The sequence below is a fragment of the Cebus imitator genome, unplaced genomic scaffold (genome assembly GCF_001604975.1).
Source record: "Cebus imitator isolate Cc_AM_T3 unplaced genomic scaffold, Cebus_imitator-1.0 Scaffold322, whole genome shotgun sequence".
NCBI classification, from domain to species: Eukaryota; Metazoa; Chordata; class Mammalia; order Primates; family Cebidae; genus Cebus; species Cebus imitator.
The window spans coordinates 2451567-2464571 of record NW_016107637.1 but is presented as its reverse complement, the minus strand read 5'-3'; the positions used below and the strand labels follow the sequence as shown (position 1 = coordinate 2464571).

The 13005-nt window shown below is 51.5% G+C and overlaps 1 protein-coding gene across 3 annotated transcripts in view; it reads right to left on the bottom strand.

The window, feature by feature from the left end:
* NLRC3 (NLR family CARD domain containing 3) overlaps positions 1-13005 on the bottom strand; it is a 41759-nt gene that overhangs the window by 17393 nt on the left and 11361 nt on the right. For 2 of the 3 annotated variants that reach the window (XM_017504486.2, XM_037729872.1), the window contains exons 2-8: positions 11406-11487; positions 9793-9854; positions 9341-9542; positions 7491-9240; positions 6227-6313; positions 2958-3041; positions 2294-2377 (exon numbers count right to left, since the gene is read on the bottom strand). In XM_017504486.2, the coding sequence (XP_017359975.1) occupies positions 2294-2377; positions 2958-3041; positions 6227-6313; positions 7491-9240; positions 9341-9542; positions 9793-9807 (2222 nt within the window). In that variant the 5' untranslated portion in view covers positions 9808-9854; positions 11406-11487. The remainder of the gene's footprint in view (positions 1-2293; positions 2378-2957; positions 3042-6226; positions 6314-7490; positions 9241-9340; positions 9543-9792; positions 9855-11405; positions 11488-13005) is intronic. The other variant, XM_037729873.1, reaches the window with a different exon arrangement.

Here is a 13005-nt window from a genome sequence, read left to right as displayed (position 1 = left end):
GGAGAATCGCTTGAACTTGGGAGGTGGAGGTTGAGTGAGCCGAGATACTGCCACTGCCCTCCAGTTTGGGTGACAAAGTGAGACATCTCAAAAAAATAAAGTAGCTGGGTGTGGTGTCTCACGTCTATAATCCCAGCACTTTGGGAGCCTGAGGAGGGCGAATCACCTGAGGTCGGGAGTTCGAGACCAGCCTGATCAACATGGAGAAACCACATATCTACTAAAAATAAAAAATTAGCCGAGAGTGGTGGCACATGCCTGTATCTAGCTATTCGGGAGGCTGAGGCGAGAATTGCATGAACCCAGGAGGTGGAGGTTGCAGTGAGCCAAGATGACAGCATTGCACTCCAGCCTGGGCAGCAAGAGCAAAACTCTGTCTCAATAATAATAATAACAATAAGTTAAAATGGAAGGAAGCATTGGCACATGGTACCACATGAATGAAGTTTAAAAAATCATGCTCAAGGAAGAAAGACAAACACCAAAGGCCAGACTCTATAAATCTATTTACATAAATGTCCAGGATAGGTAAATCCTTAGAGACAGGAAGCTGATTAGTGGTTGCCAGGGACTGGGGAAAAGGGATAATGGGAAGTGACTGCTTATGGGTATGAGGTCTCCTTTTGGGGTGCTGAAATATTCTGGAACTAGACAGAGGTGATTGGTGGCACAACACTGGGAATGTACTAAATGCCACTGAACTGTATACTTTAAAACAATCAGGTTTTTTGTTTTTGTTTTTTTGAGATGGAGTCTTGCTCTGTTGCCCAGGCTGGAGTGTGGTGGTGTGATCTCGGCTCACTGCAACCTCCAGCTCCTGGGCTCAACTCAACCTCAGCTTCCTGAGTAGCTAGGACGACAGGCACCTGCCATCGTGCCTGGTTAATTTTTCTTTTTAATTTTTATAGAGATAGGGTCTTGCTATGTTGGCCAGGCTGGTCTTGAAATTCTGACCTCAAGTGATCCACCTGCCTTGGCCTCTCAAAGTGCTGGGATTATAGGCATCAGCCTCTGGGACAGTTTTATCTTACATGAATTTCACTCTAATAAAAATAAATGAATGAAAACACAGAACAGAAAAGTAGTACCCACTCAACTAAGGATAGATACAACCATAGGCTCTTAAAGGAGACATAACAGGCTGGGTGTGGTGACTCATGCCTGTAATCCCAGCAGTTTGGGATGCCGAGGTGGGTGGATCGCTTGAGTGCAGGAGTTCAAGACCAGCCTGGCCTACATGGTGAAATCCTATCTCTACTAAAAATACAAAAAAAAAAAAGCCAGGTGTGGTGGCACGCACCCATAGTCCCAGCTACTTGGGAGGCTGAGGCAGGAGAATTGCTTGAACCCAGGAGGCAGAGTTTGCAGTCAGCCGAGATTGAACCACTGCACTCCAGCCTGGGTGAAAGGGCAAGTTTCCATCTCAAAAAGGAGACATAACAAACCACATCACACCATAGGCACCTTCTGGAAAGTGGGCTTTTGGCCGGGCGTGGTGGCTCACACCTGTAATCCAAGCACCCTGGAGGCCAAGGCAGGCGGATCACCTGAGGTCAGGAGTTCAAGACCAGCCTGACCAACATGGTGAAACCCCGTCTTTAAAAAAGAAAAAAAAAAAGAAAGTGGGCTTTTTATGTCCTGGAAAATACCGCAAGGGAAAATTTTGACACCATGGCCTTGGGGATTTCCTCTTCATTGCAGCACAGGAGGTTTCCCTAACAGGTGATTTTGCCCTTCCATCTCTACATACTGCTCCCTGATGTCTCCTCTGTCCCCTCCTCAGCCCACACACAAGGTCAAAGTCTAGGGAAGATCTGGAGCCTGGAAACTTGCTTAAGGCACAAGATCCCCAGCACCCAATGGGATGGGAGCCGGTATCCCATGACTGCCATCTTTGTTTGTTTTGAGACGGAGTTTCGCTCTGTCACCCAGGCTGGAGTGCAGTGGCGTGATTCCAGCTCACAGCAACCTCTGCTTCCCAGGTTCAAGAGATTCTCCTGCCTCATCCTCCGACTTGCTGGGATTACAGGCACCTGCCACCATGCCCAGCTAATTTTTGTATTTTAGTAGAGACAGGGCTTCACCATGTTGGCCAGGCTGGTCTCAAACTCCTGACCCCAAGCGATCCACCCGCCTCGTCCTCCCAAAGTGTTGGTATTACAGGCATGAGTCACCACGCCTGGCCCCATGCCCACCATCGTGAATCACCTCCCACTCTCATACATTGCGCCTGAGGAGCGGGTTTTCTGGGCCCTCTCTTGGGGTCACAAGACAGGGAGCAGGTGACACATACTTCAGAGAGGTCAGAGTGCGGTTGATCTTCAGAGCATCTGCGAGTCCCTTGGCCCCTTGTGGTCCAATGGAGTTACTGCGGAGGCTGAAGGAAGAAAGAGAGAAAGAGATGCCTTCGTCTGTCTCCCATTGAGGGAAGGGGAAACAGGAACTGCATTGACCTTGAAATCCATGATGCTCTAAGGGAATGTATGAGGGCCTAGGATCTCATGTTTGGTGGAACCAGGGCAGAGATCCTTATATGAACACGGAAGGAGTTTCCCCAAGACTATCCCAAGTGTTGGGGAAAGAAAACAGGACCTGATGGACTAGTGGGCTTGGGCCAAGTGTGGAGATGAGAATGATGGCCCCAGGTGCAGGGCCAAACATCTGGTTCTTCCCTGGCTGGAGCCCAGCAACTGAGGAGCCATGGTTCTGCTCGCTGTCCTTCCTGGGCACTAAGGTGTGGGCTCCCTGTGTTTTACTCCCACAGGAGTCTTAGAAGCTGCTCCACATGAAGTATGAGTATTATGTCCAGATGCCACCCAGGGGCTGAATCATGAGAATCAGGGAAGGACAGACAGGTAAGACCCCAGTCATTTAATAGAGATGAGGGGACTTTGCAAGAAGCCTCACAACTCTTCTGGTTCCAATGGTGAAAGTCCAGCCTTGGTTGTCCTACTTACTCCAGAGAGGTCAGACTTCTGTTGACCAGGAGGGATCTGGCCAGAGCTTTGGCCCCTTTGTTACTGATCTGGTTCTCCGCCAGGCTGCCCAAGGAGAGGGAGCAAGTGGTTATTTCGGGCATGCACATCTCATGGCCCTTTCTCAATGCTATGCCCATGATTGATCCTCTAGGCCTCCCCATATCATCAGGGTCTGAACATAGGTGGAGATGAGGTGATCCCTGGAGCAGAATGCCAGGTACTGCAGAGCCCCTGAGCCTGGGCACCGTAGGGCCAGAGTGGGAGGACCAAGCCTCCCAATGGCAAAGGGTCCCAGGAAAAAGTTTTGCCAGAATCCAGCACAATAGCTTCTATACTAACACCACAGCAAAGAAAATGGATATCTCAGAAGCCTAATGCAGATCACAGCCAGTGGTGTGCTGGTAAACTAGCCCTCAGGAAAAATAACATTTAGAAAGCTGGGGTGTACATGGTGGCTCACCCCTATATAATCCCAGTACTTTGGGAGGCCAGGGTAGGAGCATCACTTAAAACCAGGAGTTTGAGACCAGCCTGGGCAACATAGGAAGATCCTGTCTCTACAAAAAATAATAATAATAAAAATTAGCCAGATATGGTGACTTGCCTATAGTCTAAGCTACTTGGGAGGCTGAGGAAGGAGGATTTAGCCCAGAAGGTTGAGGCTGCAATGAGCCATGATCATGGCACTGCACTCCAGCCTGGGCAACACAGCGAGACCATGTCTCAAAACAAAAAACATAAACGCACAAAACAAATGCTATCAAACTGATTTGTAGCATCTGCCAGTTTCCATGGTGTAAATACTCCCACCATGCCCAGCTAATTTTTTTTTGTATTTTTAGTAGAAAAGGGGTTTCACCATGTTAGCCAGGATGGTCTTGATCTCCTGACCTCATGATACACCCAAAGTACTGAGATTACAGGGGTTGAGCCACAACGCGTAGCCTCCCCCAGGACTTTTATGGTATTTTCTAAGTTGTGTTTAACTTATAGGTCAAATAGGGATGTAGCATTGAGGATCAACTACAGAGAGGTAAAGAAGAGCATGTGGGCAGAGAAGAAATTTTTAGCTTCATTCGGAATAATTCACTTTTATTTTTATTTTTAGTAAAGATGGCCTCTTGCTATGTTTCCCAGGTTGATCTTGAACTCCTGGCCTCAAAGAGTCCTCCCATCTTCACCTTCCAAACTGCTAGGCTTATAAGAAGAAGCCGCTGTGCCTGGATTTAATTTCTGAGCACTACCTAGCCTCCTTTAAGCAAAACTAAAAGTTGGCTACTTTATCATGTGCTAAAAATGCTCGAGGCTCTCACAAAGGAAAAAATACTAACAATGAGAATTTGTCATTCCTTTTCTTTTTCTTTTTTTTTTTTTTTTTTTTTTTTTTTTTTTTTTTTTTTTTTTTTTTTTTTCCTTTTAATAGAGATAGGGTTTCACCATGTTGGTCAGGAAGCTGGTCTCAAACTCCTGACCTGTGATCCACCCACCTCGGCCTCCCAAAGTGCTGGGATTACAGGCGTGAGACACCGTGCCTGGACTTTTTTTTCCTTTTGAGACAGACTGTTGCTCTGTTGCCTAGGCTGGAGTGCAGTAGTGCAATCTTGGCTCGCTGCAGCCTCTGCCTCCCTGACTCAGCAGTTCTACTGCCTTAACCTCCTGAATAGCATGGATTACACAGACACACCACCATACCCGGCTAATTTTTGTATGTTTAGTAGAGATGGGGTTTCACCAGTTTGAACAGTCTGGTCTCGAACTCCTGACTTCAAGTGATTCGTCTCCCACAGTGCTGCGATTAAGCCGTGAGCCATCATACCTGGCCTAGATATCCTTTTAACCCCATTTTTACCCTCTTTAGACACAGAAATGACTTGTTCAAACTCACACAGAGCCTACACCTCTAACCGCACTCCCCAGTGATTTATTTTTGTTCCTGAATCAGTCTAAATTGCCATTAACTCGGATAAAGATTATTTTAGAACCCAGAGGCTTATATGAGAACAAAGAATTACCCCCTGGGGCCAGGTGCAGTGGCTCACACCTGTAATCCCAGCATTTCAGGAGGCTGAGGCAGATGGATCACCTGAGATCAGGAGTGTGAGACCAACCTGACCAACATAGTGAAACCCCACCTCTACTAAAAATACAAAAATTAGCCGGGTGTGGTGGTGGGCGCCTGTAATCCCAGCTACTCAGGAGGCTGAGGCAGGAGAATTCCTTGAACCCGAGAGGTGGAGTTTGCAGTTAGCCAAGATCATACCACTGCTCTCTAGCCTGGGTGATAGAGCAGGACTCTGTCTCAAAAAAAAAAAGAAGACCCTTTGGGTCCTCTTCTCCAAACTCACCTCCCTAAGTCTCCAAAAGCCACCTTTAGAGGATCAGTCACATTGATTCAACCACAAACCCCAGGTGCGTTTAGTTTCTCAGATCCGGGAATGTTATTCCAGGAGAGATTTCATAAGCACACAGCATAGGAACTTTTTGTCTAATTGCAACATTAAAGATGCAGTTTTCAGTTTATATTGATTTAGAATTAAACTTGAAACTAATTTTTAATTAAATTTTAAATGTAAAATTTTCAATTTAAATTAAAATTGCAATCCTGGGCCAGCGTGGTGGCTCATGCCTGTAATCCAAGCACTTTGGGAAGCCAAGGTGTGTGGATCACCTGAGGTCAGGAGTTCAAGACCAGCCTGGCCAAGATGGTGAAACCCCATCTCTACTAAAATACAAAAGTTAGCCAGGCCTGGTGGTGCAGGCCTGTAATCTCAGCTACTTGGGAGGCTGAGGCAGGAGAATTGCTTGAACCTGGGAGGCAGAGGTTGCAGTGAGCGGAGATTGTACCACTGCACTTCAGCCTGGGCGACAGAGCAAGACTCTGTCTCAGGGGGAAAAAAAATGCAATCCTGTGCCTACAATGCTATTGGATAGCAAACTTGGAGAGGCGCTTAGAGAACATCATGCCTGCTGTTACGTCAGCACATGTAGTGCTGTAGAAACCCCTGCCCATGCATGACGGGGTCCAGTCCTTGCCAGATCACCTCCCTCTTCCTGCTGCTGAAGTACCTGAGGCACTCTGGCACTTTCTGGAACTGGGCAGAAACAAGCAGGCTACATCTGGAGCCACATGCTCCAAAGACACCTCTCCATGGCAGCACTGCTGGCCAGCTGAGCAGAAGGTGATGGGAAGAGGGTTCCATACCCCACAAGACCATGGGCACCCTGGGGGTCCCCTGGCTCTGTGTTACCTGATCTCCTGAATGCGACAGTCCTTCCCACTCAGCACGCTGCCCAGCAGCTCCATCACGGGGTCCTGGAACTGGTTGGTGTCCAGCCTGGCCAAGGGGAGCTGTGACAATGAGTATCCCACCGCCCAGAACCTCTGCCTCTCTCTATCCCATGCAGTGCCATTACCGCAGCTCTGAAATCTGTGCACAGCCCCAGTGCTCAGACCTTTCCCGTGAGAGTGAACGGGAGGCTCGGTGCCCATGAGATTTGAGATTCCTACGCAGAAAGACATCTTCCATGGGCTGTCGTTCTCACCACCCCATATACCACCTGCCTTGAGGGACACCTGGATGACCCTCAGCCTGCATCCTTTCCTCCCTACTCACTAAGGTCCAGAGTGGCAGGTGGGGGACGGGCTGAGAACATTCAGTGGGTACAGCTTCTGTCAGACTGGATGGTTTTGAGAGGGTTATAAATTGTATTGTGTCCCTTCCCCAAAAGATATGAAGTCCTAACCCCTAGTGCCCCAAGTATGTGGCTTTATTGAGAAATGGGGTCATTGTGGATGTGCTTTATTAAGGTGGGGTCATGGTGGAGTGGGGTGGGGCTGTAATTGGGTATGACGGTGTCTTTTTAAGAGACAACAGTACTGGCCAGGTGCGGTGGCTCACGCCCATAATCCCAGCATTTTGGGAGGCTGAGGTAGGTGGATACCTGAGGTGAGGAGTTCGAGACCAGCCTGGCCAACATGGTGAAACCCCACCTCTGCTAAAAATACAAAAATTAGGCAGGCGTGGTGGCGGGCTCCTGTAATCCCAGCTACTCGGGAGGCTGAGGCAGGAGAATCAATTGAACCCAGGAGGCAAAGTTTGCAGTGAGCTGAAGTCAGGCCACTGTACTCCAGTCTGGGTGGCAGAGCAAGACTCCGTCTCAAAAAAGAGAGGACAGCACCATGTGGAGACAGACACAGGGAGAAGATGGCCATGAGACGGGACAGAGATTGAAGTAACGCAGCCTTAAGCCAAGGTGCCAGAAGCTAGAGCGGAAGGAAGGAACGTCTCCTACACATTTCAGAGAGGGTGTGGCCCTCCTGGCACCTTGATTTGAGACTTCTGGCCTCTAGAACTGCAAGAAAACACACTTTAGTTGTTTTAAGCCACCAAGTTCATGGTTCTCTGTTACGGCAGCCTTAGGAGACTGATTGATAGAGAAGCACGGTGGTGGGGAAGGGATGCTCTCTCCTCTGCCCCTCCCCCAGCCCCTGACCCCTGCCTCGGCGCCCACCTGAGCTTCCGGCAATAGAGCAGCTGGGGCAGCAGGCTCTGAAGGACGCCCTGGCTGAGGTTCAAGGACAGGTTGGCCTCCTGGGCACAGGCATCAGACACCTGCAGGAGGTAGGCCAGGGCGGCACGGTGCGCGGGGCCAGTCAGCCCAGCCAGGGCCCCACTCTCCATGGCCTCCTCCACGCTGCGGGCCAGCTCCGTGTGCTGCAGCTCCTGCAGGCAGTGCAGAATGTTGATGGCCCGTGCACAGACAGCGGCATCAGGGCGCAGGCAGCCCTGCAGGAGCTCAGCCACCTGAGTCCGGTAGGCCTGGTGCTCGCCTTGGGCCAGCAGGGAGCCGGCCAGGAGGGCGTTGACCCTCGGAGACAAGAGGCCAGAGAGGAAGCGCAGGAACACGTCCAGCCTCCCGTCCTCCACCTGCATGGCCCTCTGGGCTGCACTCCTGAAATGCGTGAGGAAGCCCAGCCTAGGCCAGGACACACCACTCTCGGTGAAGAGGTCGAAGATGGCCCTCCTGGATGCGCCATAGTAATATGCGGCTGCCACAAACTCCTGCAGGGACAGGTGGGTGAAGCAGTAGGCTACCGAGGATGTCAGCGTCTCCTCCCGCTGCAGGAAGCAGCTGCACAGGGTGCCCTGCAGCAGAGCGAGGTCCACCCCAAACACCTTCATGTCTTGCTCATAAAACACGTACTTCTTCTTGAGCAGCCCGTGGAAGGCCAGCCGACCCAGTGTCCCCACCATCTTGCGGCCACTGTGGGCCATCTGCTCGATACGAGGGCTTGCCTTGCCCTTCTCCTGCCCCTCCCCACTGAGGGCCATCCTAAAATACCATGAGTAGAGCTCACACAGGGTCCTTGGGGACCACAGCTCTTTGTCCTGGGGCCCCGTCCTGCTGCGCCACAGGTGGCCCAGCGCCGCCCCCGTGAGCCTGCAGAAGGCTGGGACGGTGCACATCAGGTACAGGGCCCTATCGGCCTGCACTTGGCTCAGCACCCAGTCCAGGAGAGCCTGGTCCTCGGGGAACATCTGCTCCAAACACACCTTGATCTCCTGTTCACTAAAGCCCCGGATCTGAGTCATCCGGTCCACCAGGCCCCCCGGGATCTGGCCTGATGCACTGGGACGGGAGGTGATCCAGACAGAAACTTCTGGAAAGAGGTTGCCGCGGATGATGTTGGTGATCAGGTGGTCCACTGGGATCTCCTTCCTGGGGTCCGTGCAGGCCACGGTGTTGGAGAAGTCCAGAGGAGTCCTGCACTCGTCCAAGCCGTCCAGGATCAGGAGGGCCCTGGCTGGGGCTGCCACTGCCAGGCTGGGTTCCCTGACATGCGGGAAGATGGAGCGGACAAGTCGGTCAGCGCACAGCTTCTCGTGGGTGTTGAGATCCCGGAAGGTCAGAGGCAGCACCAGCGAGAAGTCCTTGCCAACCTGCCCGCAGGCCCAGAGGCGGACGAAGTGCCTCACCAGGGTGGTCTTGCCCATGCCGGCCACCCCGATGGTGATGGAGACTCGGGGTGGGACAGACACCCGAGAGAGAGGCAGGAAGAGCCGGTCCAGGGCTACAGTCCTGGTGGGACACCCACCGCCACGGGTGGCCTCCACCTGAGTAAAGTCGTGCTCCCTCAGCTGCAGGTCCGTCAGGCCCTCCACCAGCAAGAGGGAGGGCAGCCTGTGCGAGGGGCCGCCCAGATCTGGGCCGCCTCCCACCCTGCTCAGCAGGGCCTCGCGGTGCCTCTGCATCCTGGAGTCTGCAGGACAGAGGCCAGCAGGGAGGGCGGGTAAGAGAAGAGTGGGTGCAGACGGCCCAGGTATCCCCCACCCCATGTCTGCCTCCCAAGCTGGTCCTACCATTGCTGTGGGGCCCCAGTGGGGAGTCTGGCGTCCTGTCTGGGGCCTGTGGGGCCTGCAAGCCTTGACTGCCTTTCCCTGCCAACAGATCCATGAGGGCTTTCACCTGCTCGGCTGGGGAGCCCGTGCCGTGGCCCTGGCCGGCCTCCCTGCCGGTGTGCACCTCCTGCTTCCTCATGGAGTCGGGGATTACCTCCAGGAGCTGTGAAGAGACGGCCTGAACCTGCTGCCTGCCATGCCAGCAGCCTGGGACAGGTGAGCAAGCCCCTAGGAATGGGGCCAGGGATCCCCTCTTCCTCCTTCCCCAGCCTTTGCGTGGTCCACTGGCCTGGCCTCTGAGAACGGGCTGGAAGGGCCACTTGTTTCTGGATGGTGGCAGTGATCACACAAATACAGGGGGCCAGTAGATGAGAACTGGGGCCCTGGCCTCGCACCCCTGTCCTGCCACTTACCAGCTGGGTGACCATGGGCAGGCTGAGTCATCTCTCTGCATCTTGGTGTCTTCATTTGTGACCTGGAAATGGTGATGAGGTTAAAAGTAAGTTCGCTCAAAAGGAGGGAGGAATGAAAGAAGCCACTCTGTTGGAACATGTGGGAAAAAGAGAAAAAAAAAGAAAAGCCACTCTAGGAATGATACACTATGTGATTTGATTCTGACTTAAGATTCTGGAGAAGGCAAAAGGATGGAGACAGGAAGACAGTGAAAGAAAGGGTCAGTGGGGGCCAGGGGTTGGGGAGGAGGGATGAATTGGTGGAGCACGGACGATTCCTAGGGCAGTGACACCACTCTGCAGGGCACTACAGTGGTAGGTCCGTGTCATTATCATGATACATTTGTCCAGACCCACAGAATGTATGACTACTCCAAGAGTGAGTGAGCCCATGGGTGGGCACAGTGGCTCACACCTGTAATCAACACTTTGGGAGGCTGAGGTGGTAGATCGCTTGAGCCCAGGAGTTTGAGACCAGCTTGGGCAACATAGTGAGAACCCATCTCTAAAAATGTTTTTTAACATTAGCTGAGTGTAGGGTGTGTCCCTGTAGTCCTAGCTACTTGAGAGGCCAAGGCAGCAGGATTGCTTGAGCCCAGGAGGTCGAAGCTGCAGTGAGCCATGGTCACATCATGGCACTCCAGCCTAGGGAACAGAGCAAGACCCCATCTCTAAGGAAAAAAAAAAGAAAGAAACCTCTTAACTCTTCTTGCCACTGAATTAAAGAAAAAAAAACAAAAAACAAAAAAACGAATGAGCCAGAGTATAAACTATGGGTATTGGGTGATGGTGACATGTCTGTATAGGTTTATTGATTGTAATCAATGGACCACCGTGGCAGGGGACAGTGATAGTAGCAGAGTCTAGGTGGGGGCAGGGATGGGGTGCATGGGAAATCTCTGCACATTCCCATGAATTTTTCTGTAAGCCTTGCCTGGTGCGGTGGCTCATGCATGTAATCCCAGCACTTTGGGAGGCCAAGGTGGGCACATCACTTGAGGTCAGGAGTTTGAGACCAGCCTGGCAGATATGGTGAGACACTGTCTCTACTAAAAATACAAAAATTAGCCAGGCGTGGTGGTGGGTGCCTGTAATCCCAGCTGCTCGGGAGGCTGAGGCATGAGAATCACTTGAACCTGAGAGGTGGAACCTGCAGTGAGCCGAGATCGCCCAACTGCACTGCAGCCGGGAGGACAGAGCAAGACTCTGTGAGCCTAAAATTGCTCTGCAAGGTAAAGCTTATTAATTAGAAAAAGGAAATAGAAGAAAGAAGGAGGAGGAGTCAAAAAAGAGAAAATGCTAGTTCTCAGAGCAGCTGTTTTTCTTACTACGTTCCTGGGGTCTCCTGGGATCTCCTGGGAGCCCAGAAGCTCCTGGCATCCCAGCAGCGCTGTCCACCCTCTGCTGCTGGGGTTGGTGATGCAGAGATGCTGAGAGGCAAAGCCAAGGCCCCCCACTCCTCTTTTCCTCCTTGTTCCCAAGGCTGGTCCCTCTCCGCCTCTACAGCCCTGCCACAGCCAAGGTGGACACTGAGGCCCCAAGCTTGCCCCCACCCACCCTGCTCCCCTCCTCACCGGGCGCCCTGGCCACAGCAGCCCCTCCAGCAGGGCCCCAGGAACTCAATGGATGGGGCCCAGCCCTCCGTCGTCCACAGTTCTAGGAGGAAAAAACACAATGTAGTCAGCAGAGGTGACGGCCCGCTGCTGCTGATGGCAGCCCTGCATTCACAATAACCCCAGGTATTGTCACTGCATGGAGAAGCAGGTCAGACCCCAGCTGTCCACAGGGCATTTCCCTGGTTCTCCGTGTTTAGCTTAAGAGCTTGTCGTCCGGCCAGGCGAGGTGGCTCACACTAGTAATCCCGGCACTTTGGGAGGCTGAGAAGGGTAGATCACCTGAGGTTAGGAGTTCAAGACCAGCCTGGCCAACAGGGTGAAACCCCATCTCTACTAGTAATATAGAAATGAGCCGGGTGTGTTGGTGGGTGCCTGTAATCCCAGCTACTTGGGAGGCTGAGGCACGAGAATCCCTTGAACCCGGGAGGTAGAAGTTGCAGTGAACCAAGATCATGCCACTGCACTCCAGCCTGGGTGACAGAGCGAGACTCCGTCTCAAAAAAAAAGCTTTCTGTCTGCAGCCCTGGCATTCAGCAGGCTCCCCGACTTTGGATTTACAGTGAGGAGCCTGGCGTTTTAACACAGGTGATGCTTTTTACCTGGAAAATGCTAAAAGAGACTTAGCAATAAGTAAAAGAGCATTTTTTCAGGCATTCGGATCACAGTGTTGAAGAGGTAAGGAGCGTGACAAATTCGAGGTAGATGGCACTCAGGCCACCTGAACTAATCTGGAACATTAGGAGCAGACCAGGGCAAGGCCAGTCTCCTTATGCTGCCCCAAATCCTGTTGGCTCTTCCCATTCTTGTATTCTTCTAAATATCAAAACCAAGAGGGATAAAAAAGATGGGATTTTGGGCTAGGCACAGGGGCTCATGCCTGCCATCCCAGCACTTTGGGAGGCTGAGGTAGGAGGATCACTTGAACCCAGGAGTTTGAGACCAGCCTGGGCAAAGTCGTGAGAACCTGGCTCTACAAAATAAAAATTTTTAAATTAACTGGGCGTGGTGCTGCACGCCTGTAGTCCCAGCCACCCAGTAGGTTGAGGTGAGAGGACTGCTTGAACCTGGGAGGTTGATGCTGCAATGAGCTGAGGTTGCGCCATTTCACTCCAGCCTGGGCAAAAAAGTCAGACCCTGTCTCAGAAATAAAAAAGATGGGATTTGGATTGACATTGCCTTGTGTGTATGGGTTCATATGGGTAATTTGAGGTCCTTCTTTAGATCCTTTGGTAAAACTTTCTCATCTCCATCTTGCCAGTTCCTTTTTTGTATCTAGGTATTTAAAAAATTTTTTTTTTTTTTTTTTTTTTTTTTTTTTTTTTTTTTTTTTTTTTTTTTTTTTTTTTTTTTTTTTAAGACGGAGTCTCATTCTGTTGCCAGGCTGGAGTGTAGTGGCACGATCTCAGCTCTCTACTAAAATGTAAAAATTAGCCATGCATGGTGGTGCATGACTGTAATCCCAGCTATTGGGGAGAGAATCACTTGAATATGGGAGGTAGAGGCTACAGTGAGATCGTGCCACTGCACTGCAACCTGGGTGACAGAGTGAGACTCTATC